Below are 27,790 nucleotides of genomic sequence, written 5' to 3' on the forward strand. Positions count from 1 at the left end.
ACATGCTGGAGTCATTGAGATGAAAAGAACCAGGTGCACAGTAATGTTCATTTATTGCAAACAAGTCTTCAGGCATTGGACATTTTAAAAATATTTTTTTTTTTTAGAAAATATTCAAATAAAACTGCTAAAATTAGATGGATGGAAAATCCTTAATTCTTTATGGTCAAGTACCAGATATGTGAATTTTTGTAGCAAATGCATTACCGTCTGGCATCTTTAATTCCACTTGTTGTAACTAGTGCACTGATGAATCCTGAACCTAGAGGTAAGAAAAGAACACTTAATAATACTGTTTGGGTGCTCATATATGAAGTTATATTGGTGAGACTAGGCTGATCCACGTGAAATCTTTTGTTAATGATTGTAATTTTTCTGTTTCAATATTTTTATTAAAGGTTTTCACAAAAAAAGTCAATTCCAGTATTCATTTTGAACAATACACAATATCCACAATTTAAATTGCATATAAAATAAAACCAAAAAGTTACGCAGTGTAACTGCAACTAATACAGAACAAAAGACAATACAACCTTCCTCGCATTGGCAAGAGACTATTCCCTCTAAGGCTGGATTCACACCTATGCAGTTTTAGCGCTTTCTGCATTTTTCAGATTTGCACTACAGTCCATTTAACATTGTAGTGCAAATCTGCATAATGCAAAAAGCACTAAAAACGCATAGGTGTGAATCCAGCCTTAGATAGCTGTCCTCATCACACAGCGAAGATATAGAACCGCGAACTATATAGTCGATTCTCAATTAACCACAATCTAATTTGGTAGTTTGTAAAGAGGCAATAAAACTTGCCCCAGCATGTCTTCCTATTGTATAATAGCAATGTGATTTGATGGGGTTCAGACTACATCCTACACCTCAGGAGGTGCAAATCCTTTCAACCAGGGGGAGAGGGACACTCTAACCCCACACAACCACAGAATTACACAGTCCCTCAATCACAAGAGGAAAATAAAAAAAGGAAAAAGGAAGGGAAGAGGATAAGACTCCATGCTTTGGTCCAGAGGTCTCCAAACCCTGGCCCGTGGGCCACATCCGGCCCACTTGTGCCTTTTCCCTGGCCCGTGGCTCACCCACACTTATAGCATTGCTGATCGTCGGTATGACTGTCAGGTCACGCAAACAAAGCCGCTCCCCCACACCCTCCCATGCTGCCACGCTGCGCTGAGGATTTGCTGCTGGGACTGCCTGTCCTAGCAACCAATGAGCTGGACAACACAACAGCTGAAGGGCCATAGATTGAGCACCCACCTCTTGGATAATACAAAGAGAGCCGTATCCTGTTTATGAAAAGCTTTAATCACCACCAATGGCCAATATCTAGCTGCCCAATCCTAAGCAGATACAGTTTTTAGAAAATATGCTGGAGGCCAGTTAAGGGACAGTAAATATGGGGATTTCAGCTTAATTCTAGATACTCAGCTGGACAACACTGGTGGCTGGGCCTCCCATTTATCCTTTGCAGTTTGCAAGCAGATTTAACCCCTCACCTGCCAACCCATACAATTTAGGAAACCTTCAAATGGGTTCAATGATGAAAATTTGGTCCCATCAGCCCAGTGATAGAAGAGTAATGGGTAGTTTGATAAATGTATTGGCCCAAACAACCCCAGGATAGAAGTGACTAAAATAATTAGCATTGGAAGCACATAAGGCATACATGAAACTACAGAAACAAGGATGGATGCCTGAACTGTATACTACAGATATATCTAGTTTGGTTGAAATGAAAATTGTGGCCAACTAGCAGACAAAATTCTAACCTGAAGAGTAATTTTTAAAACCTAACCTTCACTTAAGTGTGTATTATAAGTGTGTATTATGCGGGAAGATACTGCCATTGTACCAGAACACTCTTCTGCCATGATGCAAGAAGTGCAACTAGCCGTAGCAAGCAACATGTAGGGAACGTTTTAAGAAATAATAGTATGTCTGCTTTTAACCTAACCGTTCCTCCGGTAACAGAAGGTAGCTGATAGAAATGGATACCACATCCTACCTTCATTATATGCTACAGTAGGTAGCAGGTGTTTTTGCTACATCACTGGTGCCAGAAGTACACTTTACATTACCTCCTGCATTAACAATAATGCCTACTAATGTTCTAGGGGGAAAAATCGAGTTACAGTTCTTGTATGCACTTTAACAAACATTCTAAATTTCAGAGCCAAGCTTCCTTCCACACCAGAGAATCAGGACAGTTTAGTAGGCAAGCTTGAAATAGAGCATTACCACACGAAGGTGTTGCATGCACACACACTCAAGACACATATACGGTAATTCAGACAAAAAGTTGTATAGTTACCAAGTTGGTATAAACAGCAGAGGCAGACACTGTTAGATTACTGTGCTCTCAGAATTTTGAATGATCCATTCAATTGCATCCCACCCCTAGAGTGACATAGAAAAGATTTCAATATACAAAAATGAAAGAGAAGTTCGAGAAGAGAAAATAGAAATCAGACCTTCATTCTGATAGTTAAAAGTAGCATGCAGAAATCTGTATAAGACATATGGCCTGAGGCCTGGAGATTCCTAACAGGGAACTCTTCTATCATTTGGTAAACTATGCATAAAATCCATTTATTATTATTATTATACAGGATCTATATAGTGCCAACAGCTTGCTCAGCGCTTTACAACATGAGGACACAGTACAGTTACAGTAAAATGCAATACAGGAGGAATCAGCCCTGCTCGTTAGAGCTTACAATCTAAGACGGAGGGTCCAGCGATACAAAAGGTAATAACTGTGGGGGATGATCTGATGGAGAAAATAAAAGCACAGTTGTTGGGTGGAGGCAGAATGGGCTTCTCTGAAGAGAAGGGTTTACAGGGATTGTCTAAAAGCAAACAAAGTAGGAGATAGTCGGACAGATAGGGGTAGGGAGTTCCATAGGATAGGAGAGGCTCGGGAAAAGTCCTGGAGGCGAGTTTGGGAGGAGGTGACATGGGAGCTAAAGAACGGGAGGTCCTGGGAGCAGCATTTATGATAGACTATCCCCCCTTCAGTCTATGTAAAGCCTCATACACACGATCGGACTTCCAACTTACTTTTCCGTGGATTTTGCTCTGAATGGGCGTTGGCCGTGAACTTGATATGCACACACACGATAGGACTTTTTCAGCCAACTTTCACCAAATCGCGTGGTTTTTCAGTTCTTTACCGCCACCCTGTGGTCAACTTCTGCTATTGTTGTCTGATCTTTAGCATTGGTTCTGAGCATGCGTTTGGACTTTAGTCCGATGGACTTGTGTACACATTATAGGATTTTGCTCTATCGGACATTTGTTGCCGGAATGTTTGTCTGTTCTCACAGCAAACATTTGTCTGAAAAAGCGAAAAAGTTTGTCTGATGGAGCGCACACATGGTCTGATTGTCTGCTAAAACAGGTCCGTCAGACATTTGTCAAAAAGTCAGATCGCGTGTGTATGGGCCTTAAAGCTAATCCCATGAGAAGGACGTTGCAGTAGTCGAGGCACAAAATGACCAGGGAGTGAACTAGGAGCTTTGTGGTAACATTGGCTAGGAAGGGGTGTATTTTGGAGATGTTGTGGAGGTTGAGGCGACGCGATTTGGACAGTGATTGGATGTGGGGGCTGAAAGGATAGTTCAGAGTCTAGGATTACACCTATAACCTTGGCATGCAGAGACGGGTTGATAGTGGCGCTATCGATCTTGACAGAGAAATCAGGGGAAGCGGCACATGGGAAAAATTATGAGCTCGGTTTTTGATAGATTGAGTTTTAGGAAGTGGTGTGACATCCAGGCTGTCAGTAAATTAGTGATACATGAGGAGACAGAAGGAGCTGAGGGGTATAGATAAATTTGGATGTCGTCAGAGATGGGACTGGAAGCCATGAGAGGATATTACCTGAACCAGGGAGGAGGTGTAGATGGAGAATAAGAGAGGTAAAAAACTGAACATTGGGGGACCCTGACAGAGAAAGGAAGAGGATGAAGTATAATTGTAAGTAATGCTAAAGGTGTGGTTGGATAAGTAGGATGAGAGACAGCAAATAGTACAGTCACGGAGACCAAGGATGTGGAGTTTTTTGAGGAGAGGGTGGTCAACTGTGTCAAAGGCACCAGAGAGGTCTAGGAGTAGGAGTGCAGAATAGTGTTCATTGGATTTAGCTGTTAGCAGATCGTTTGTGAGTTTTAGGAGAACAGTTTGTGGAATGTTGAGGGCAGAATCCAGACTGAAGGGGATCAAGAAGTTTATTCTTGGCAAGGTGGTTGCCCTGTCGGTTGTAGACCGGACATTTAAGGAGTTTAGATAAAAAGGGATCAAGGAGATGGGGCATAGGTTGTTAAGATTGGTGGAGTCCAGTGAGGGCTTTTTAAGTATGGGGTTGACTAGCGCATGTTTTAGAGAGTTAGGGAAGATGCCAAAAGAGAGGGAGAGATTAAAGATGTGAGTTAGAGAGTGTAGGATAGAGCCAGAGGGAGACCGTAGCATTTTCGAGGGAACAGGGTCCAGGGGGCAGGTGATTAGGTGGACGTTAGAGAAAAGTTTAGCAACCACGTCTATAGTGGTGGGGTTGAATGAAGGAAGTAATGATTATGCCTGTGGACATGGAGTGTTAAAGCGGTAGTTCACCCTCCTTTCCATCATTAGACCATTAAATTCGGCATCGTAGCGCGAGCTACGGTATGCCGGTCTTAAATTTTTAATCCCCGTACTCACTGTGCTATCGATGATTGAAGAATCCGACTCCCGCGGGGAATGGGCGTGCCTATGGAGAGGGAGGATGATTGACGGCCGGCTCTGGCACGTCACGCTCCCCGAAGACAGCCGGAGTAGGTCTCGGCTATTCACGGCGCCTGCGCACAGGCTATGCGCAGGCGCCGTGAATAGCCAAGCCTATTTCGGCTATTTCCGGAGAAGCGTGACGTGCCAGGGCCGGCCGTCAATCACCTTCTCTCACCATAGGAACGCCCATTCCCCGGATTCTTCAATCATCGATAGCACAGTGAGTACGGGCATAAAAAATGTAAGACCGGCATACCGTAGCTCGCGCTACGATGCCGAATTTAATGGTCTAATAAAAAAAAACTTTTTTTTTTTTTTTAACAGGGTGAACCCCCGCTTTAAGTAGAGAAGGTATCTGTACAGCTGGGATCTCCTCACTAATTGTATCAATCTTACGTTTGAAGTGATTGGCGCTCTCCCGGGCAGTGAGTGAGTGAGTTAGTGGGTGGAGGATGAAGTAGAGAGTTAAAGGTAGTGAAGAGTTGAAGAGGACGGAATGATAAGTTAATGAAAGTGATAAAATAGTACTGCTTGACAGTGAGGAGGCAGGAATTGTATTTTTGGAGGGTAGGTTTATATTGTTTATAATCCTTCTGAGACTTTAGTCTTACGCCACAGGTGCTCAAGAGCATGACTATGTTTTTCAGACTTCTGGTGTCATCAAGGTTGTAGGGGTCAGGGCCTGTTTCTGTGTGTAGTGAGGGGGGTCAGTGTGTCCAGGGAGGATGACAGTAAAGAGTTGTAGACAGAAGTGGCTAGGTTGGGGCAGGACAGGGATGAGATGTTGTCATAGAGGTGGTCAGTAGCAGAGAAGAGGGTAGAGGTGGCAAAGGTTTCAACGGGTAATTGTTAGGCGGCTGGAGGGAGAGGAGGTGGAGGAGAGGGAGAGATTGAAACTAATAAGGTAGTGTTTAGAGAGAGGGAAAGTATTGTTGGAGAGGTTGTATGGAGTGCATAGGTGGGAGAAAACAAGGTCAAGGGTGTTACTGTCAGAGTGAGTAGAATAATGTATCCCTTGTTTCAGGATAAAGGAGAAGGTTAGACCGTCGAAGTTTGGAAGTAGCAAGAGTGTTTAATATTAACAGGGATGTTGATGTCACCGAGAATGATTGTGGGGCTTTCAGAAGAGAGAAAGGAAGGTAGCCAGGCAGAGAAGTCCTCAAAAAAGGTTGATACTGGTCCAGGGGGCTGGTCGATCACAGCTATCTTTAAAGAAACCGGAGAGAAAACACAAATGCAATGTGCCTCAAATAAGGAGAACAGTAAGGGAGGTGGGTGAAGTACCTGAAAGGTGCTATGTGGGGCTAGAAGGATTCCCACTAGCCCCTCCATTCCATCCACTGGGTCAGGGGGAGTGAGTCCAGAGGGGGCCACCATGGGAGAGGGCAGCAGGAGAAGCAGTGTCAGATTCATGAAGCGAGGTTTCAGTAATGGGCATATAGATTACATGAGTTAGCGATAAAGAGATCATGGAGAGAAGTGAGTTTGTTACACACAGAGCAGGCATTCCAAAGGGCGCAAGAGAAGAGGAGTCTGGTCTTGGGAAGAGAAGGAATGGAAACTAAACTTTGTGGATTGCGGCTGCTGCCAGATGGTGATGGGTTTGTTGGGTACAGTTAAGTGATGGATGCCCGGGGTTTGGGGATATATCGCCAGAGGTTAGGAGAAGAAGAATACATCTGATAGTTTTAAATCCTCCAAGTTTACACTACAATATGTGCAATACCAAGAATAAGAAAATATTAAAGCCCAAAAGATACAACATTTTTAGTTTTTAATGCAGCATGGAAGGTTTAAAGTTTCTAGTTGGTTCTTATTGCTGACCCCATTGGGTAGATTTCCCCTCACTTTTTTGTCAATATGCCACATCAGCTGACAAAAGTACTACACTACTCTAGTCTATTAAAGCAGAACAAAAAAACTTAGTGGTGAGAGTGATGCATTTAAGCACACTTAGGCCCTGTACACACGATCAGTCCAAACTGATGAAAACGGACTGAAGTTCAGTTTCATCGGTACACCGATGAAGCTGACTGACGGTCTGATGTGCCTACACACCATTAGTTCGAAAACCGATCAAGTCCAACGCGGTGACGTAAAACACAACGACGTGCTGAAAAAAATGAAGTTCATTGCTTCCAAGCATGCGTCGACTTGATTCTGAGCATGCCCGGGTTTGAAACCGATGCTTTTGCGTACTAACCATCGGTTTTGACCTATCGGTCAGGCGTCCATCGGTCTAATTTTAAAGCAAGTTCTCTGTTTTTGGACTGAAGGACAACAGACCGATGGGGCGTACACACGGTCGGTTTGGACCGATGAAACTGAACTTCAGTCCGTTTTTCATTGGTTTGGACTGATCATGTGTACGAGGCGTTACTGTACTAGTCTCCATCCATAACACTTTGTCCCCTGCCATAACTTCTTCCAGGTCCCACGACTTGCCTCTCATTAACCATTGGAAAGTTTAAAAAATGATGGAAAGATGATGTAACTGAAATTATAACGGTTGTGATGTTACATTGTCCCATGCATCTACTCTAGTCTTCGAATTCCTGAGAGTAGAACCGGGGATGTACTGTATGCTGTGTACCATTCAATCTTGTTCATCAAAGAACATGGGCGTTAGAATGTCTAGATTTTGGTCACCTGATCAGAGGAGAGATGACATTTTTTTTTCTTATTTAAAGTGACACTGTTGTAAAAAATAAAATAAAAAGAAGACAAACAGTGGTATAGTGAGATACTTTTTTAATATTTATCAGTACCACTTTCCTTGCAGCCAGTCTTTACTTTTAGCTTTAGTTAAAAAAAAAAAATGTGGAATCGCTGGAGGAAGCAAGGGGATGCAGCCATCAAACTTAGATGAATGTTCCACCAGTGCTTCTAGCTCTGCAAAAGAGTTAAAATCCACTTTACTACTGTTGATTGCTTTTTTTTTTTTTTTTTTTTTCAGGTTGCAACAGTGCCTCTTTAAAATAATATGATTTGGCGATGCTGACACAAGCCCTGCTGATTTAATGGAAAGTTTGAATTTTTTGTAGCACCCTTATCTAATTAGGCTGCTGGGCTCAATTTCGTTTTTGGCTTCAGTGGAGCAGCAGTTGATTGTTTTTGTCAGATCAGTGCAGGGCCCATCAAATGCAGCCTCATCAGTGCCCATCAAATGCAGCCTCATCAGTGCCCATCAAATGCAGCCTACCAGTGCCTGGATCACACAGAGCGGTGATCCCCCGCTGTGTTACAGAGCTTGGATTTGAATTGCCCAGACAAGCACTGTAACAAAGTCCCTTCTTGTAGACCGGCTCCCATGATTCGCGTCACTCTGATTTAATTTCCTGGGATTGGATCAGTGTGCCGTCTATCACAGAAGCTGGTCTAGGAGGCGGGACTTTGTTACAGAGGCTGCCGAACGTTGCAGATCCAAGGTCCGCAGCATCGCCGCCCTTTATGACCCAGTAAGCATGCTGGGCTCTCTGCCTCCTTTGTACACAGGAGCCAACAGTGATCTCTTCCCTCCTGTAAGACTGGAGTTAACAGTTAACGAAGGATCGCTCAGATCCAAATGTACAGAAAGGAGAAAAGCTGGAAGGGGGAGGGATAGAGAGCACAACCTACCCCTCCCGGCTCTTTCCCCCTCTCTTCTGCTGTCACTACTGTAGGGACAGAATTTGTGCTAGGAAGAGGGGGGGTTGCTCTAGGTGGAGGATTTGGGAGCCGGTGGGGGGGTTGTGCTAGGAAGGGAGATTTTGGGGGAGCTGTGCTAGGAGGTAGGAATGGGGGGGGGGGGGTTGTGCTAAGAGGAGAGATTTTTTGCACCGATACCAAGCATCTGCACCGGTACCTTGTGAAAATGCTCCGATGCCTAAACAGATTCCTGGGCAGTCTCAGAGATGATGAGTGACATATGAAATAATTGCATATTTACCGGCTCATTCCTCTGCTCCCCATCCTGACAGATCTGGGACAGGGGGGACTGGAGGAGGACACGGACAGGGACAGAAGGAGAAAAGGCTCCTTCCTTTTCTGAATGAGCCTCATCAGTGATCACATGTCCATTCATAGCTGAGCATTGTAAACTGTGTTTATGATGCTTTCGTTTATGAATGGGGAGGAGCCCCCTGTCTCCTGCTTCTTTTATCTTCAGTGCAGCTGAGGCTGCAGAGAGGGGAACTGGGTAATAATAAAACCTTGGATCTGTAATGCTCGGCAGCCGCTGTAACAAAATCCCGCCTCCTAGACCGGCTTCTGTGATAGACGGCACACTGATCCAATCCCGGGAAATTAAATCGGAGTGATGCGTATCATAGGAGCCGGTCTACAAGAAAGGACTTTGTTACAGCGCTTGTCCGGGCAATTCAAATCCAAGCTCTGTGGCACAGCGGGAGATCACTGCTCTGTGTGATCCAGGCACTGATGAGGCTGCATTTGATGGGCACTGATGAGGCTGCATTTGATGGGCACTGATGAGGCTGCATTTGATGGGCCCTGCACTGATCTGATAAAAACAACCAACTGCTGCTCCACTGACTGCAATGAAGCCAAAAACTAAATTGAGCCCAGGAGCCTAATTAGATAAGGGTGCTACACTGCTACAAAAAATTCAAACTTTCCATAAATTCAGCAGGGTTTGTGTCAGCATTGCCAAATCACATTATTTTAAAGAGGCACTGTTGCAACCTAAAAAAAAGCAATCAACAGTAGTAAAGTGGATTTTTACTCTTTTGCAGAGCTAGAAGCACTGGTGGAACATTCATCTAAGTTTGATGGCTGCATTCCTCCAGCGGTTTCACCCTTTTTTTTTTTTTTTTTTTACTAAAGCTAAAAGTAAAGACTGGCTGCAAGAGAAGTGGTACTGATAAATATTTTTAAAAAAGTACCTCACTATACCCCTGTTTGTCTTCTTTTTATTTTATTTCTTACATGTCGCTTTAAGTAAGTGCCTTAGTCCTTTTCACTATCTCAAAGGGGAGATGTCAGGGGTCTGTTTAGACCCCTGATAGCCCCCCCAGTACACGCCTAATCAGTGCTACCTATTGGTGCCCATCAGTGCTGCATTTTAGTGTCACTGTTGTATGACATTAAAAAGTATCAGTAATCGGTATCGGCGAGCACTTAAAGTGGTATCAGTGCAATCCTACTAGAAACCACTGAACTCTGCCTCTCCGAGTACATTTTTCTTTGCAATGGGCTAATGAGACTGCAATGGGCACAGTGAGGCATGGCACAGTGAGAGACTGCAATGGGCACAGTGAGGTTGCAATGGGCACACTGAGGCGTGCAAATGGGCATTGTTGACCCTCTTTTCCGCTTACAGTAGCTGCTGCATTCTCACCCTCGGCTTATACTCGAGTCAATACGCTTTCCCAGTTTTTTTGTTGTAAAATTAGATCCTCGACTTATACTCGGGTCGGCTTATACTCGAGTATCTGCGGTAATCAGTATAATATTCGGATCTTTATATACAAGGTACCTTTCTAGCATTGGAAGAAATTGTGCTAGCCATCAGTCCTTCCAGATAACTGCTCAGGCTGACTCCTTTTACTGTAATTATGGCTTCTTGGGTCAGTACTGTCCTAGAGAGAAAACGGGACAAAATATAGTCATAGAATTCTGCTAACATATTACTTTTATTGTTCAAGCGGCAATACAGCAACTAATAGCAACCATTCAGAAGGACTTTTATTAGTCTTAACTGAAATGCTGGGAGCTGATTTGAATGGTCTCTAGTGGGTACTGCACACTCCTTCCACCAAAAGTATCACTCTTTGGTTCAACATACAATTTTTTAAATTTATGTTTAAAGTGGACTTTGCAAGTTTGCAATAATACATTTCTGAGATTTCACACTATACAGCAGCTGTATATTTTTAATCATCTTTTAATATTAGAAATTAGTCCTTGATCTCCAGACAAGTAGCTTTGCAAAGACCGATATGATTCCTCCTACATCAGTCTGCTGCAGGAGGAGAAAGCATTTCCTTAGTCTCATCCAGTGATCAGACTGCAACATTAATACTTTGCAACAAGTCACAAGGTGAAAAGATTCAGCAAGGAAGTCATTTGTAAAAATAGGGGATAACTTGGACAGCCGCACTCCAAAAAACGTTCCTTTTATTAAAACTGGTCACAAAAAATACATGCCACAGCAAAAATTAGAACAGAAACTGACGCGTTTCACATGATTAAGCACTGTAACGGTGTGAAACGCGTCAGTTTTGTTCTAATTTTTGTGACCAGTTTTAATAAAAGGAAAGTTTTTTTGGAGTGCGGCTGTCCAAGTTATCCCCTATTTTTGCATTACTATTGCATTGCAGGCACCCATGGTTTGGATCCAGTGAGAAGGCTCTTTGGTTCATCTGAGCGGTTACTCTTTCCTCTATTAGGAAGTAATTTGTGTTGGACATTTGTTAACATAATCTAGAACTGCACATGCACCAGGATTTACAATACTATGTCATCTTTAAGCTAGCATCTTATGCCGCGTACACACGATCATTTTTCGGCATGAAAGAAAACATTGTTTTTCAGCATGTCTAAAAAAACAACGTTTTCCCAACTTCATCATTAAAAACGATGTTGCCCACACACCATCGTTTTTAAAAATGATCTAGCAAAGCGTGGTGGCGTACAACACGTACGACGGCACTATAAAGGGGAAGTTCCATTCGCCTTTGGGTTGCTTTAGCTGATTCCGAGTTAGTAAAAGACGATTTGCGCTTTTTTGTCTGTTACAGGGTGATGAATGTGCTTACTCCATTATGAACGGTAGTTCACCAGAACGAGCGCTCCCATCTCATAACTTGCTTCTGAGCATGCGTGGTTTTTTTTCGTCATTTTAGCCCACACATGATCATTTTTTACAATCCAAAAAACAACATAGTTTAAAACGACGTTAAAAAATGCAGCATGTTCGAATTATTTTTTAGGCCGTTTTTCAGAACCTGAAAAATTATGTGTAGCCCACACACCATCATTTTAAATGACGTTTTTGAAAAACAACGTTTTTTTCATGCCGAAAAATTATCGTGTGTACGTGGCATCAGTCCAAGAAGTAGTTGCTGACCCTGAGTAATGCCTAAACAAAGATGGCACCATCCTTCTAGAGAGAAAAGCAGATGAAGGCACTGTTGGGGACAGTACTGTGATCTCTTCGGGGTAATAAATACAGTACCTGTGTTCACTTACACATTGCTTGGCCTACATATACATGCGATATATACATATATCTGATACTATGTTCACTTTGATATCAAGAATAAAGACACCAAGTACAGTAATACCTTGGATATTTCCGAGTCTCTCTGGCGCCCCCCACCTCTGGCCAAATGCGGCACTGCATACAATAGAAGTCAATGTGGAGCTAATTATCGTTGTTTCCATTGACTTCTATGGGGGGACTCGCTTTGATATGCAAGTGCTTTCGATTACAAGCATTCTCCTGAAACGGATTATGCTTGTAATCCAAGGTTCCACTGTACAACAATCTGCTATGTAATCGGACAAACCCCCCCACCACCACCATGGTATTTTGTGCTCTATTAATGTCTGCCCTTCTATACACTTTTCAGTATCGTTAAGTTACCCAAAAAAAAAATAACATTTAAATGTAATAACTTAAATATCTGCAGCTATCTGCTTTTTATTTTGAATAGAATAATATAGCCATGGTGTCCAAGTCAAAAGGGGATGGTTTGGCCTGTTATTTTAAGGGGTAATTCATTGTGATATTGTAAAAAGTTGACATCCCAGTCTATTTCTTTACTTCTAAGGAACTTCTGTTCACTTTAACAAGCTACTTACTCTTCTGGATGTTCGGGATGAGGTCTGTAAACCAACCTTTCGTCAACAGACACAAGATTTGTGAGTGATATCTTAAAAAAAAAAAAAAAAAGAATTGTTAATCCATAAGAATAATACATACAAATGAATTTCATATAAAAAATATTTGCGATTTGCTAAAAACATGTTCAGGTTCAGGCCTTTACTTCTCTAGAATCTGTCTGGCTTGTGAACACCTACACATATACAGTGCCTTGAAAAAGTATTCATACAAATGTAAATGTATTTTATTGGGATTTTATGTGATCAACCAACACAAAGTGTAACATAATTGTGAAGTGGAAGGAAAATAATACATGGTTTTCAATTTTTTTTTTTACAGACAAATATCTGAAAAGTGTGGCGTGCATTTGTATTCACCCCCCTTTTCTCTGATACCCATAACTAAAATCTAGTGGAACCAATTGCCTTCAGAAGTCTCTTAGTAAATAGAGTCCACCTGTGTGTAATTTAATCTCGGTATAAATACAGCTTTTCTGTGAAGCCCTCAGAGGTTTGTTAGAGAACCTTAGTGAACAAACGGCATCATGAAGGCCAAGGAACACACCAGACAAATCGGGGATGAAAGTTTAAAGCAGGGTTGGGTTATAAAACCATATCCTAAGCTTTGAACATCTTACGGACCACTGTTCAATCCATCATCCGAAAATAGAGAGTATGGCGCAACTGCAAACCTACCAAGACATGGGAGTCCAAAAAAACTGACAGGCCGGGCAAGGAGAGCATTAATCTGAGAAGCAGCTAGGAGGCCCATGGTAACTCTGGAGGATCTGCAGAGATTCACAGCTCAGGTGGGAGAATCTGTCTACGGGACAACTATTAGTCATGCTCTCCTCAAATCTGGCCTTTATGGAAGAGTGGCAAGAAGAAAGCCATTGTTGAAACAAAGCCATAAGAAGTCCCGTTTACAGATTGCGAGAAGCCATATGGGGGACACAGCAAACATGTGGAAGAAGGTGTTCTGGCCAATTGAACTTTTTGGCCTAAAAGCAAAACACTATGTGAACACCCCATCCCCACCGTGAAACATGGTGGTGGCAGCATCATGTTGTGGGGATGCTTTTCTTCAGGGAAGCTGGTCAGAGTTGATGGGAAGATAGATGGAGCCAAATACAGTTACAATTAGAGTCTGCATTAGACTTGAGACTGGGGTAGAGGATCACCATTCAGCAGGATAACGACCCTAAACATACAGCCAAAGATACAATGGAAGGGTTTAGATCAAAGCATATTCATGTGTGAGGCTGGGTTCCCATTAATTTGATGCAGGTTTCCTAATTGAGCCGGTTCACACATCTTCGGAGTGGCTCCGGATCAAATTGCACAAAAGTCCTGTGCATCTTCTGGTCTATTTCAAGGCCGAATTCAGCCCAAAATTCGGACTGAAATCAGACATGAAACGGTCAACAGAGACGCATCGGACCCCTGCTGTGAGCTGCTCCATACGGCAGTGTGAACCCAGCCTTAGAAGGGCCCAGTCAAAGTCCAGACCTAAATCCAATTGAGAATTTGTGACAAGACTTTAAAATTGCTGTTCACAGATGCTCTCTATCCAATCTGACAGAGCTTGAGCTATTTTTCAAAGATAAATGGTCAAAAATGTCACTCTCTAGATGTGCAAAGCTGGTAGAGACATACCCTAAAAAACACTTGCAGCTGTAATTACAGCAAAAGGTGATTCTACAAAGTATTGACTCAGGGGGGCTGAATACAAATGGACGCCACACTTTGCAGATATTTATTTGTAAAAAAAAAATGAAAATCATTTATTATTTTACTTCCACTTTGTGTTGTTCCATCACAAAATCCCAATAAAATACATTTATGTTTTGGGTTGTGACATGACAAAATGTGGAACATTTCAAGGGGTATGAATACTTTTTCAAGGCACTGGACATATGGTTCAGATACTCCTTATTGGAGGACATTGGTAGAACTGTGGCACAAGAACCTGCAGAATTATGGTCAGTCACATGTTCAATACTGATCCAAGTAAAATATTATTTGGTTCCTTCTAAAAAGACATTTTGATTACTCTATTTGATCCTCTATTGTGCCAAGGGTAGTCTAATTATGTTTTGAATAAGTAGTTTAAAGCGGAGCTCCACCCTAAAGTGGAACTTCCGCTCATCGGAAACCCCCCCCCCCTCCGGTGTCACATTTGACACCTTTCAGGATGGAGGGGGGTGCAGATACCTGTCTAAAGACAGGTATTTTCACCCACTTCCGGCTACACAGTCTGCTGGTAGACTGCGGGCAGGACGTCAGATCCTGTGCCCCTCCGTTGTGTTCTGGGAAACACTCGGCTCCCAGAACACAGCGGGACCAGTGAGCATGGCGCACACGACTCGCGCATGCGCCGTAGGGAACCGGGCAGTGAAGTCGGAGCGCTTCACTTCCTGGTTCCCTCTCCGAGGATGGCGGTGGGGGCAGCAGAGTGACGAGCGATCGCTCGTCATCTGCTGCTGACGGCGCTGGACTCCAGGACAGGTAAGTGCCCTAATAGTAAAAGTCAGCAGCTGCAGTATTTGTATTTTTTTCCGCTTTAAAGCATCAGGGAACTAGTACTGAGGAATGTGATGGGAAGTTGTCCATAGTAATCAATTACTTTCTTCCTGCATTTGTTGCATCTGATTGGCTGCTATGGGTGGTATTATAATATGTATGTAACAAAATAAAGATATTGTTTCATCTCTACTTTCTCTTGCTGTTTGTGATTGAATACTTAATGCACAATACATACTTAAATTTGTGCAGTACTCTAATTTGTCTTTTTTTTTTTTTTTTTTTTGCAAAGGGGAAAGGCATACAAAATAGAATACATATGCCCAAAAAAAAAAAAAAAAAAACAGCATCACCACGTCCACATAATACAGATACATAAATATAACATATACCTTATTCTATCCAACAACATAATTGGACGGGGATTTCCTATACTCAATGTATCCCTCTCTCCCCTTTACAGTACTTCTTCGACCTAATGACTACCCCCCCACCCCCCCTCAAAGAGAAAAGAAAGAAAAAAAAATTGTCTTTTTAGTGCACAATGTCAATACATTGGGATGGTATGAAAATGGTACCCATGAACTCCATTGTCTGTGAACAGAATTAACCACAATCTAATGCCTCGTACACACAATCGGAATTTCCGATGACATTTTTTCATCGGATATTCCGACTGTGTGTATGCCCCATCTGACTTTTTCCATCGGAAATTCCGACGGAGTTAGAAAGAGAACATGTTCTCTTTTTTTTCCGACATTTGAAATTTCCACCAGGAAAAATAGGAAGGGTGAATCTCCCCAGCAGGATCTACAGTATAACAAAAGTTTTGTCCGGAGAAACCCTTTAGGCTGTAGTCATGTGAAACCCTCTAAGGTTCAAAGATAACCTTGACAACTATTCTCTTCTACATTTCACATATACTAGCATAGCACTTTGACCATTGGCTGTAGAAAGACTTTACTTACATTAGTTGAACATAAAACCATTTTCTTCTCTACTGGGTCCACTACGGAATGTTCCTTAATATATGTCAATGTTCTGCTGGTTCCAAGAATCTAAAGGCAATCAAAAGAAATGATCATGTTCTAAAATATATATATATATAAAGAATGTTCTACCTAGAAACCCAAGTTTTAAAACAGTTTCAAATAATTGCACAGGACAGACAATATTTTGTGGTTTTACAGTCCTGGAATAAGAGTGAACTAAGCAGGGGATGTACACTACACAGACACAAGAAACCCCAACACAACATACAGTATCTCACAAAAGTGAGTACACTCCTCACATTTTTGTAAATATTTTATTATACCTTTTAATGTGGCAAAACTGAAGAAATTACACTTTGCTACGATGTAAAGTAGTAAGTGTACAGCTTGTATAACCGTGCAAATTTGATAACCCCTCAAATTAACTCAACACACAGCCATTAATGTCTAAACCGCTGGCAACAAAAGTGAGTACACCCTACGTGAAATTATGCAAATTGGACCCAATTAGCCATTTTCCCTCCCCGGTGTCATGTGATTCATTTGTGTTACATGGTCTCAGGTGTGAATGAGGAGCAGGTGTATTAAATTTGGTGTTATCGCTCTCTTCTCTTATACTGGTCACTGGAAGTTGAACATGGAACCTCATGGCAAAGAACTCTCTGAGGATCTGAAAAAAACCTGTTGCTCTACATAAAAATGGCCTAGGCCAGTGATGGCAAAACTTGGCACTCCAGATGTAGTTGAGCATCATGGAAAATGTAGTTCCAAAACATATGGGGTGCCAAGGTTCGCCATCACTGGCCTAGGCTCTAAGAAGATTGCCAAGACCCTGAAACGTAGCTGCAGCACGGTGGCCAAGACTATACAGTAGTTTAACAGGACAGGTTTCACTCAGAACAGGCTTCGCCATGGTCGACCAAAGAAGTTGAGGGCACATACACAGCATCATATCCAGAGGTTGTCTTTGGGAAATGGATGTATGAGGGCTGCCAGCATTGCTGCAGAGGTTGAAGGGGTGGGGTGTCAGACTGTCAGTGCTCAAACAATACGCTGCACACTGCATCAGAGTGGTCTGCATGACTATTGTCCCAAAAGGAAGTCTCTTCTAAAGATGATGCACAAGAAAGCCTGCAGTTTGCTGAAGACAAGCAGACTAAAGACATGAATTACTGGAACCGTGAACTGTGGTCTAATGAGACCAAGATAGACGTAACCACTTAAGACCCGGACCTTTAGGCAGCTAAAGGACCCGGTCAGGTTTTGCGATTCGTGCGACGTGGCTCCCAAACAAAATTGGCGTCCTTTTTTTCCCCACAAATAGAGCTTTCTTTTGGTGGTATTTGATCATCTCTGCGGTTTTTATTTTTTGCGCTATAAACAAAAATAGAGCGACAATTTAAAAAAAAATAACTATTTTTTACTTTTTGCTATAATAAATATCCCCCAAAAATATATAAAAAAACATTTTTATCCCTCAGTTTAGGCCGATACGTATTCTTTTCCTATTTTTGGTAAAAAATCGCAATAAGCGTTTATCGGTTGGTTTGCGCAAAATTTATAGCGTTTACAAAATAGTTTTAATTGCAGTTTTATTAATTTATTTTTTTACTACTAATGGCGGCGATCAGCGTTTTTTTTCATGACTGCGACATTATGGCGGACACTTCGGACAATTTTGACACATTTTTGGGACCATTGTCATTTTCACAGCAAAAAATGCATTTAAAATGCATTGTTTATTGTGAAAATGACAATTGCAGTTTGGGAGTTAACCACAAGGGGGCGCTGAAGGGGTTATGTATGACCTAATATGTGTTTCTAACTGTAGGGGGGTGTGGCTGTAGGTGTGACGTCATCGATTGTGTATCCCTATAAAAGGGATCACACGAACGATGACGCCGCCACAATGAAGAACGGGGAAGCTGTATTTACACACAGCTCTCCCCGTTCTTCAGATCCTGGGATCGATCGCGGGACTCCATCGGCAATCGGGTCCGCGGGTCCCGCAGTCCCGGAGCTTCGGACTGGGTCGCGGGCACGCGCCCGACACCCACGGCTGGGCACTAGCACAGGATGTACCTGTACGTGCATGTGCCCAGCCGTGCCATTCTGCCAACGTAAATGTGCAGGAGGCGGTCCTTAAGCGGTTAAGATGGTGTCAAATGTGTGTGGCATCAACTAGGTGAGGAGTACAAAGACAAGTGTGTCTTGCCTACAGTCAAGCATGGAGGTGGGAGTGTCATGGACTGCTGTCGGCACTGGGGAGCTACAGTTCATTGAGGGAACCATGAATGCCAACATGTACTGTAACATACTGAAGCAGAGCATGATCCCATCCCTTCAGAGACTGGGCCGCAGGGCAGTATTTCAACATTACAAACCCAAACACACCTCCAAGACAACCATTGCCTTGCTAAAGAAGCTGAGGGTAAAGGTGATGGACTGGTCATGCATGTCTAAACCCTATTGAGCATCAGTGGGGCATCCTTAAATGGATAGTGGAGGAGCGCAAGGTCTCTAACGTCCATCAGTTCCATGATGTTGTCATGGAGGAGTGGAAGAGGACTCCAGTGGCAACCTGTGAAGCTCTGGTGAACTAAAAGAATGTAACACTATGTACTTACAGCCCTCACAAGACCTGGTAGCCTCCACTCTGTGCTGAGAAGGCGATGGCTGTGTAATCTTCCTTGAGGATCCAAGCTTCGATCAACCACATCGACCCCAACCACACAAGGATTCATGGGATTTGGGTATTTCCTCATGGCTGCTTTAATTACAGTGTCCCAAGGATGGCTGCAGATAAATAAGTAAATTAAAATATTTCTAAATATTAATGATTATACTACATTAATAATAAGCATTAGGTTATGTAGATATTTTATGAAAATAACATGAAATCAGGTACTGGGGTATCTTTTTTGCTGCAAGCCTTCACTTCAGCTACAAGCGACTATTATTGTGCTAGCTTTAGTAGAAATTTGGATCTGGCAGCCCGAAACAAATAATACTTGTGAATTACGTAGCTGTTGAGCCATGCAAACTGCATAAAAGAAGTTCTGAGGTTAGCTTTTTTACATTCAGGGCACAGCAAGCGCTGAACAGAGACTCTTCCAGGGGGGTTTATTGACTGGTAGGTAGCAGATAATAACAACAAAAAGCAGGAATTCATGATGTCATTGCTATTATTTCCTCACGACTCACACTGGTTAGATATACAATACACAACTCTTCACTAAAACTAAAGTATCAAAGCAATGTGAAAAAATACAATAACCCACATTAACCACTTCATTACTGGGCACTTAAACCCCCTTCGTGCCCAGACCAATTTTCAGCTTTCAGCGCTGACACATTTTGAATGACAATTGCGCGGTCATACAACACTGTACCCAAATTATATTTTTATCATTTTTTTCCCACAAATAGAGCTTTCTTTTGGTGGTATTTGATCATCTCTGCGATTTTTATTTTTTGCGCTATAAACAAAAAAAGACAGAAAATTTTGAAAAAAAAACACAATGGGCCAGATTCACAAAGACTTACGACGGAGTATCTCCTGATACGCCGTCGTAAGTCCGAATGTGAGGCGTTGCATCTCTGCGCCTGATTCATAGAATTGGATACGCCTCACTGTTGCCTAGATACGAGCGGCGCAAGTCTCCTACGCCGTTGTATCTTGGGGTGCATATTTACGCTGGCCGATAGGGGGGCTTCCGTAGATTTATGCATTAAATATGTAAATTAGGTAGATACGCTGATTCACGAACGTACTTGCGCCAGATACGCCGTTTACGTTAGGCTTACGTCCGGTGTAAAGTTACCCCTGCTTATTGTGGGGCGCAGCCAATGCAAAGTATGGACGTCGGCAAGCGTATCTTTTTACGTTGTTTACGTAAGTCGTACGTGAATGGGGATGGGCGTAGGTTACGTTCACGTCGACTAAGCATTGAGCCGGCGTGAATTACGGAGTGAATTTGACGTGATACTGAACATGCGCGCATGCGCTGTTCGTTAAGCGCGTCATTTACGTGGGGTCACGATTCATTTCCATAAAACACGCCCACCTCTTCCACATTTGAATTAGGCGGGCTTACGCCGGCCCATTTACGCTACGCCGCTGCAACTTACGGAGCAAGTGCTTTGTGAATACTGCACTTGCCCGTCTAAGTTGCGGAGGCGTAGCGTAAATAGGATACCCTACGCCCGCACAAAAATACGCCAGGATACGTGAATCTGGCCCAATATTTTTAACTTTTTGTTATAATAATATCCCAATTTATTTATTTTTTTTATATATTTTTCCTCGGTTTACGTATTCTTCTATATATTTTTGTTAAAAATCGCAATAAGCGTATATTGATTGACTTGCACAAAAGTTATAGCGCCTACAAAATAGGGGATAGATTTTTTTTATTTGTTTTTTACTAGTAACTACGGCGATCTGCGATTTTTTTTTTTTGTCAGGCCTGCGATATTGCGGTGAACAAATTGGACACTTTTGACACAATTTTGGGACCATTCACATTTATACAGCGATCAGCAGGGCTGGACTGGGACAAAAATTTGGCCCTGGACTTCATCCAGACTGGCCCACTTTGAGAGGTCTCTCCCACAGCGGCCGGACAACTCCCGCACCCCCCCCAGCCACCCAAGCCCCCTCTCCCCCTTCACTAGCCACTAGCCGTTTTTCTTTATTAGAGTAGAACGGCTGGTACTGATACTCTTATAGGCAGTACCAGTGGGGAAGCTAGACATTATTTCTCCCGGGGCAAAGAATCAGTTTGGTGCCCCCCTTATGGGACAAGATTAGGCAGAAGTGAGAAACTCCCAGGCCGCTGTCACTGAAGCCGGCCCACTGAGCCATCGGCCCACCGGGAAACTCCCTGTAGTCCTAATGGCCAGTCCATCCCTGGCGATCAGTGCTATAAAATTGCACTAATTACTGTATAAATGTGACTGGCAGGGAAGGGGTCAACACTAGGGGGTGAAGAAGGGGTTAAATGTATTCCCTGGGTGTGTTCTAACTGTGTGTGGAGGGGCACTGACTGGGGGAGGTGACCGATGCTGTGTCCCTATGTACAAGGCACACAGCATCGGTCTCCTCTCTCCCTGACAGGACGTGGAGCTCTGTGTTTACACACAGAGCTCCACATCCCTGCTGTCACCACCGATCGCGGGTACCTGCGGACATCGTGGCCGCCAGGCAAGCGCATCGGCATCCCAGCGATGCGCCGGGCACAGTGTTTCCCTGCTGCGCGCCCCCAGCGGCGCGCGCAGGGAATGTAAATATCAGGACGTCCACCCGGCACTTGAGAGCCGCGCTGTGGACGTCTTTCGTCTATAGCGCGTCTCTCAAGTGGTTCATTTAAAATTGTTTTATTTGACCATACTTAATGGAAATCAGATGGTTTGCCATGGGTTACAGTACTTTGTATTCCTGGAATAAACACACACACAAGGTGTATGAGTTAAAATATAGCATAAATGTGCTGGATAGCATTAAATAGGGAGATTTGTTATTTATCGGATTAAGCCCTGGTACACATTGCTGCTACTATGAAATCTCGCTACTTCACTTGAAGTTGCGCGATTTCAAAATGGCGAGGTCAGCGCGACTTGAGCTGCTACTTGATGGACATCTATGTGGCTTCAAGCACAGATGTCTATTGGAGTCGCACCTGAAATCGGCGAAAGTAGTGCAGGAACTACTTTTGCATATCGGTGCGGCGCTGCAAAATCGTTGTCGCACCAATTGGAACAGTGCCGTTTCCTCCAATAGGCTGCGACTTGTCATGTGATTTGATCTCTCAAATTGCATGACAAATCGCTCCAATGTGAACGTAGGCTAAAGGTCCAGCGCAGTCATTGGTGGAAAGCACCTATCCTTACTTTAACAGGGCAGAGTGCATGCTAGGAAGTCCCATAGAATAGTATGGATTACTGCCCTTTCCCCTTTGTTTAAATTTACTTTACACACATACAAAAGCGTATACATGCACTTATATACTTAAGAACGTAAGTCGCATGTTCGTAGACGCAGATTTTTGGATTCTGTGTTACGGATCTGAAGGCAGCTCATGTTTATACACTTGTGTGAATGGCTCCCTTGAAAACAATGCCGCTGCGTTCTGATCCGTAATTAAAACACCACTTGTATATGCGTTATTTTAGGGCTGTGTGAATAAAGCCTCAGGCCTCGTACACACGACAGAGTTTCTCGGCAGAATTCGGCGAGAAACTCGGCCAGAGCCGGATTCTGCCGAGAAACTCTGTCGTCTGTACACTTTTGGCCCGATGGAGCCGCCGAGGAACTCGTCGAGAAAATAGAGAACATGTTCTCTATTTTCTCGTTCTATGGGAGAAGGCGGCCCGCCGAGCTCCTCGGCGGCTTCATCCCTGAACTCGACGAGGAACTCGATGTGTTTGGCACGTCGAGTTCCTCGGCCGTGTGTACGGGGCCTAATACTGAAGGTTGAATTTGTGTATAGCCGGTGGGGCTGTATAGCCAAATGCTCTCCAAAGCCACCTCCCTTTCCTTCTCTTTTGCGCCCTTGTAAATTGGTGTACAAAGAGTAGAACAAAAGACGTTCAGCAGGACTGTGTGTTTTAATTTTTAATGGAGAACCAACCAAATTACAAAAGCCATATAGCTTCGTGTCACATGAACAATACGGTAACTTGATCCAGGTTATGAATACAGAGCTCTCCCGCCAGACATCTATGAGAGGCTCATTAAGTGAAATGGACACAATTATATTGTGTAATGACTGTGCCCGTATGTCTAAACAAAATTCAGATCTAAAAAGAAACTTAAGCAATTAGAAAGATAAGACATTTAAGTTAAATGTAAGCAATAACCTTATTTAAAAAAGATAAAACATTCTAGCAGTGAAAATAAAGGCATGCAATAGAGCAGTGTTTCTCAATATCAGTCCTGAAGGCGCCCCAACATGTCACGTTTTCAGGATTTCACTCGGATGAAACGGCTGTGTTAAATACTAAGGCAGTAAAACTGATCAAATCACCTGTGCAAAATAATGGAAAGCCTGAAAACATGACCTGTTGGGGCGCCTTGAGGACTGGAGTTGAGAAACACTGCAATAGAGCCAGTGTGTTGTCACATTCGGCTCCCCATTACAGATTGCTCCGGAAGTGACGTTTCGTCACCGCCATCTTTCTACACCCCACACCATTGCACAGTAATGATAGAGTGTGAAGTGGGCAAGCGGACATCTTCTTACACCCACCGAAGTTTTAGATTTCACAGTTATTTTCAACACAAAACAGAGCTTATATGTTTAATTACAGTATTTGGAAATCCGACAGACTGTTTACGTTACATTTTTAAAGCAGCAGCAAACCTGCTGACCTTCCATGGTTGCTAATGTGACAGAACACCTCTGATTTTAACATTTAACATGTAAACAGTCAGTCGGATTTACAAATACTGTATTTAAACATATAAGCTCCGTTTTCTGTTAAAAATAACTGTGAAATCTCAAACTCCGGTGGGTGTAAAAAGATGTCCGCTTGCCCCCTTCACACTCCATCATTACTGTGCAATGGTGTGGGGTGTAGCAAGATGGCGGCGATGGAATGTCACTTCTGTGATAGGGAGCGGAATGTGACACTACACCAGCATTAAAGTACAGGGACAACCGGGGATTTTCTCACCTTGGAGGGATTTCCTCTCACTTCCTGTTTTGGCCGTTAGGAAGTGAGAGGAAGGTTCCTCAATGGGTTAGAGATGGCAGAAATAAAACTGAGAAGGGTTATAACTCTCCCTTACTTTATCCAAAATGAAAAAAAGGGCCTGAACTGTAAAGTTCACTCACCACACTCATGGTGTCTCTTGACGAAAGCATGTCTTCGATACCAGGTACTTCAGGCCTAAAGGTTTCTTGCGGTTTCAGTATAGCTCCTCTCTGCCTATCTACCACTGGCGCCTAGCTAGACCAGGTGTCAGGAATGGGATGTGAACTCACAACCTCTGCTGTAGTTGGCAGCAGCTCTTTTTGGTGAGCCACCTGCAGTGCCAGGAGAAGGTCATCTAGAGTCCAGGGTGAACATGCCAAATTTCCCCCCTCCCCCAAAAAAAATTATAATTTGAGCATAGATCTGAATGGTTAACCCTAAGCATAAATTCCCCCTCCTCCCAGTACAAATCCATCCCTTTATTCCGCATATGCTCACAGCACAATTACCCCCCCCCCCCAACAAAAAAAAGTTTCCCTCCTTAGCACAAATCCTCTGCCTCTCAAACTTCCTCTCCTGGTGCCCTTTAAATCCCCCCTCCCAACACAAATGCCCCTGCACCTCACATGATTCCACAGTGCCCAGGGCAGCCTTCCCTCTTGCCCACTCCTTGTGCCGACTCTGGCCATCTGAGATGCTGGACAGATCCCTGTATGATCCTTTGTACTTTCTTGCTTTGTCTTTTGTTTCTGGTGAACCTTGAACTTTTTGCTCCTCCCATGAACTTCCTGAAATGAGCCACTGCAACTCCAGTTTGCCAGATTTTTGAACTCTCTCCAGCCCATATTGCTCCTCTGCATACCTGCAGTTGTCCTCATCTCCACTATCACTAATTACCGACCTCTGGCTTGTTCTTCGACTATGCATCTGCTTGATTCCAACCTGCAACCACTTGCTACCGACCTTTGACTTGTTTACTGACTGCGCTTCTGCTTGATCTCTATCTGCTGATAATAATAATAATTTGCAATCGCTGCACAATAAAAGATTATATTATATTATTATTTTTATTCTCATTGACTATTACACCATGTCGCAAAAAAAAAAAAAACCCTTGGGGAACCCTCCTGTTTTTGCATAATTCTTTGGGGTGTGCGGCTCCCGGACTCTGATACATGCATGTTCTCTTTCTTTTTGATCCCTATCTGCTATACCCGCTATTGGCCCTTGGCTTGCTCACCTTCTGGTGGGGCGATCCTGAGGACCGTGACCTGGTACTAACATGCAGTAAAACCCATCTCTGCTATCAGGAGCTCTGGTGAATACCGGTTAGGTGGAGTGTCACTAAACAAAATCCTTATTCTCCAAAAATCATCCATATATATAACTGCTTAATTGCCCTGTAATCTATTTTTCTTCAAATTGTTTCTTACTGTGTTTTTTTCTGCCTCCTTGTAATGTTCTCCGTGAGCTCCTGAACCCACTCCTTTTTTCTCTCACTTCTATTTGTTTGGAGCAAGCAGTGCACATTAGTTGTGATCATGTGCACTGCTCTATGCAAATCCCATAGACCTCTGGTACCCAACCTGCCACCAGGGGCTGCATTTGGCCCTTTGGCACTTTCTGTGCGACCTTTTTGTTCCCCTGCTAATCTGTTTCCCTATAGCCTTGAGTTCTAGAAGTCTCATAAAATGTGTCTCCAGTCTGTTACTGCCCCCTGAAGCATGTCCACAATCTCTGACCTTCTCTTGTATCATGTCCACAGTCTCTGACCTTCTCTTGTATCATGTCCACAGTCTCTGACTGACCATCTCCTATATTATGTCCACCTTCTCTGACCATCTCCTGTATTATGTCCACCTTCTCTGACCATCTCCTGTATTACGTCCACCTTCTCTGACCATCTCCTGTATTATGTCTACCTTCTCTGACCATCTCCTGTACTACGTCCACCTTCTCTGACCATCTCCTGTATTACGTTCACCTTCTCTGACCATCTCCTGTATTACGTCCACCTTCTCTGACCATCTCCTGTATTATGTCCACCTTCTCTGACCATCTCCTGTATTACGTCCACCTTCTCTGACCATCTCCTGTATTATGTCCACCTTCTTTGACCATCTCCTGTATTATGTCTACCTTCTCTGACCATCTCCTGTACTACGTCCACCTTCTCTGACCATCTCCTGTTTTATGTCCACCTTCTCTGACCATCTCCTGTATTATGTCTACCTTCTCTGACCATCTCCTGTACTACGTCCACCTTCTCTGACCATCTCCTGTATTACGTTCACCTTCTCTGACCATCTCCTGTATTACGTCCACCTTCTCTGACCATCTCCTGTATTTCGTCCACCTTCTCTGACTATCTCCTGTATTTCGTCCACCTTCTCTGACTATCTCCTGTATTATGTCCACCTTCTCTGACCATCTCCTGTATTACGTCCACCTTCTCTGACCATCTCCTGTATTTCGTCCACCTTCTCTGATTATCTCCTGTATTAAGTCCACCTTCTCTGACCATCTCCTGTATTAGTCAGAAAAGGTGGACGTAATACAGGAGATAGTCAGAAAAGGTGGACATATCTCTTGTATTACGTCCACATTCTCTGACCATCTCCTGTATCATGTCTACCTTTTTTGACCATCTCCTGTATCATGTCTACCTTCTCTGACCATCTCCTGTATCATGTCTACCTTCTCTGACCATCTCCTGTATCATGTCTACCTTCTCTGACCATCTCCTGTATTATGTCTACCTTCTCTGACCATCTCCTGTATTATGTCTACCTTCTCTGACCATCTCCTGTATCATGTCTACCTTCTCTGACCATCTCCTGTATCATGTCCACCTTCTCTGCCCATTCCTGTATCATGCCCATAGTTTTTGACTATATCCTGACCATATCCTTTTGTGTGTCTGGGGTCTCTGAATATTCACTGAATTTTATGTACGGCCCTTTGGTTGTGTTGGGAGCCACACTTGAGGCCCTACATATTAAAAAAAGTTGACCACCACTGCCATGAACCATAGTCCTTGGTCCATCTCAGGAGTGAACAAAGGAGGTGACTACGTTTCTGCATACAGTGGGACCATGGAGAACAAAGGTAGCCATCCTCTAACAGGAAATCCGATCACAGCAGGAAAAAAAAAAAGGGATTTGAAGGAGACCGAGCAATAGAATGTACTTTTTTAAGAATACATACTTGAATAGAATTTTTTAAAGCACAGTTTGTCTTACTTTTTCTGCCCATATTACCCACAAAGGGAAGAATTTATCTGGTGACGATGTCCAGGACATCACAGGCTATTCCAATCTAACACATATACCTTCAAGAAATGTAGAGTTCATCTGAATTTTTCTTCTTCCAATGTAAAAAGTAATAGAAATTCACTGGATGGAATAATAACGAAAAGCCCAGAATTGAACCTTTTCTAATTGAAATTCAAAGCAATTGTGACCCTCTAAGAACTTGCTCAGTGAGCGGCTATTGAGCATCTCTGTATAGAATGGCTGACAGTGCAATAACATGTGACAGGTGCATATATCTCTCCTGCTGACAATGGAGTTACAGGGATAGGAAGATGTACACTTACCTAAATACATGCTCTGAGCTCCAGATCTTCATGTCTTTGTAGCAGAGCTGGGAGTCTATTGTACAGGGAAGAGTGATGTCAGCACACTGGGGATGCACTCATTAGTAGATCTAGGGCTTTCGGTGGGCACAGTGGGGTATGCGTGGTCATATCTGCATGAAAGTGCGACCGGTTTAGTGTCCTGCGTTCCAGTGTTACCGGTGGGAGTGTATGGATGCAGCAAAGGAAAATCCTTGGCTCTGCTGATCCCTGGGTACCGATGCTGCATGAAACAAAGCACCCCGGCATACCTTTAGACGTGCTGCTCTGTGCTGCCCACTGGGTGGTACAGACTGCTGCTGGGAGCGCTGCCTTGGTTGCTCAGTTAAAGTGAATCAGC

At 43.3% G+C, this 27,790-nt stretch overlaps 1 protein-coding gene across 2 annotated transcripts; it reads right to left on the minus strand.

The window, feature by feature from the left end:
* Positions 1-34: 34 nt before the first annotated feature.
* PRELID3A (PRELI domain containing 3A) lies at positions 35-27,690 on the minus strand. 2 transcript variants are annotated; one of them, XM_040353936.1, is made up of 7 exons: positions 27,412-27,689; positions 18,743-18,911; positions 16,092-16,181; positions 12,580-12,650; positions 10,250-10,352; positions 2,324-2,409; positions 35-262 (listed from the first exon to the last, which is right to left on the minus strand). In XM_040353936.1, exons 1-6 carry the CDS (start codon positions 27,441-27,443, stop codon positions 2,356-2,358), a joined length of 519 nt encoding a protein of 172 aa, XP_040209870.1. In that variant the 5' UTR covers positions 27,444-27,689; the 3' UTR covers positions 35-262; positions 2,324-2,355. The 2 variants fall into 2 exon arrangements, with proteins under 2 accessions (XP_040209870.1, XP_040209871.1); XM_040353937.1 differs by lacking the exon at positions 2,324-2,409 and having other exon boundaries at positions 27,412-27,690.
* Between the last annotated feature and the right edge of the window lie 100 nt (positions 27,691-27,790).

The sequence above is a fragment of the Rana temporaria genome, chromosome 5, assembly GCF_905171775.1.
Source record: "Rana temporaria chromosome 5, aRanTem1.1, whole genome shotgun sequence".
Lineage (NCBI taxonomy): Eukaryota > Metazoa > Chordata > Amphibia > Anura > Ranidae > Rana > Rana temporaria.

What these genes read in the sequence shown, in the direction of transcription:
- PRELID3A (XM_040353936.1), bottom strand. Translation starts at nt 27,443, where the DNA reads ATGAAGATCTGGAGCTCAGAGCATGTATTTAG. An exon ending in TGGTTTTATGTTCAACTAAT is followed by an intron (nt 12,651 to 16,091) that starts GTAAGTAAAGTC and finishes TTTTTTTTTAAG; the next exon opens with ATATCACTCACAAATCTTGT. An exon ending in CATCCCGAACATCCAGAAGA is followed by an intron (nt 10,353 to 12,579) that starts GTAAGTAGCTTG and finishes TTTTCTCTCTAG; the next exon opens with GACAGTACTGACCCAAGAAG.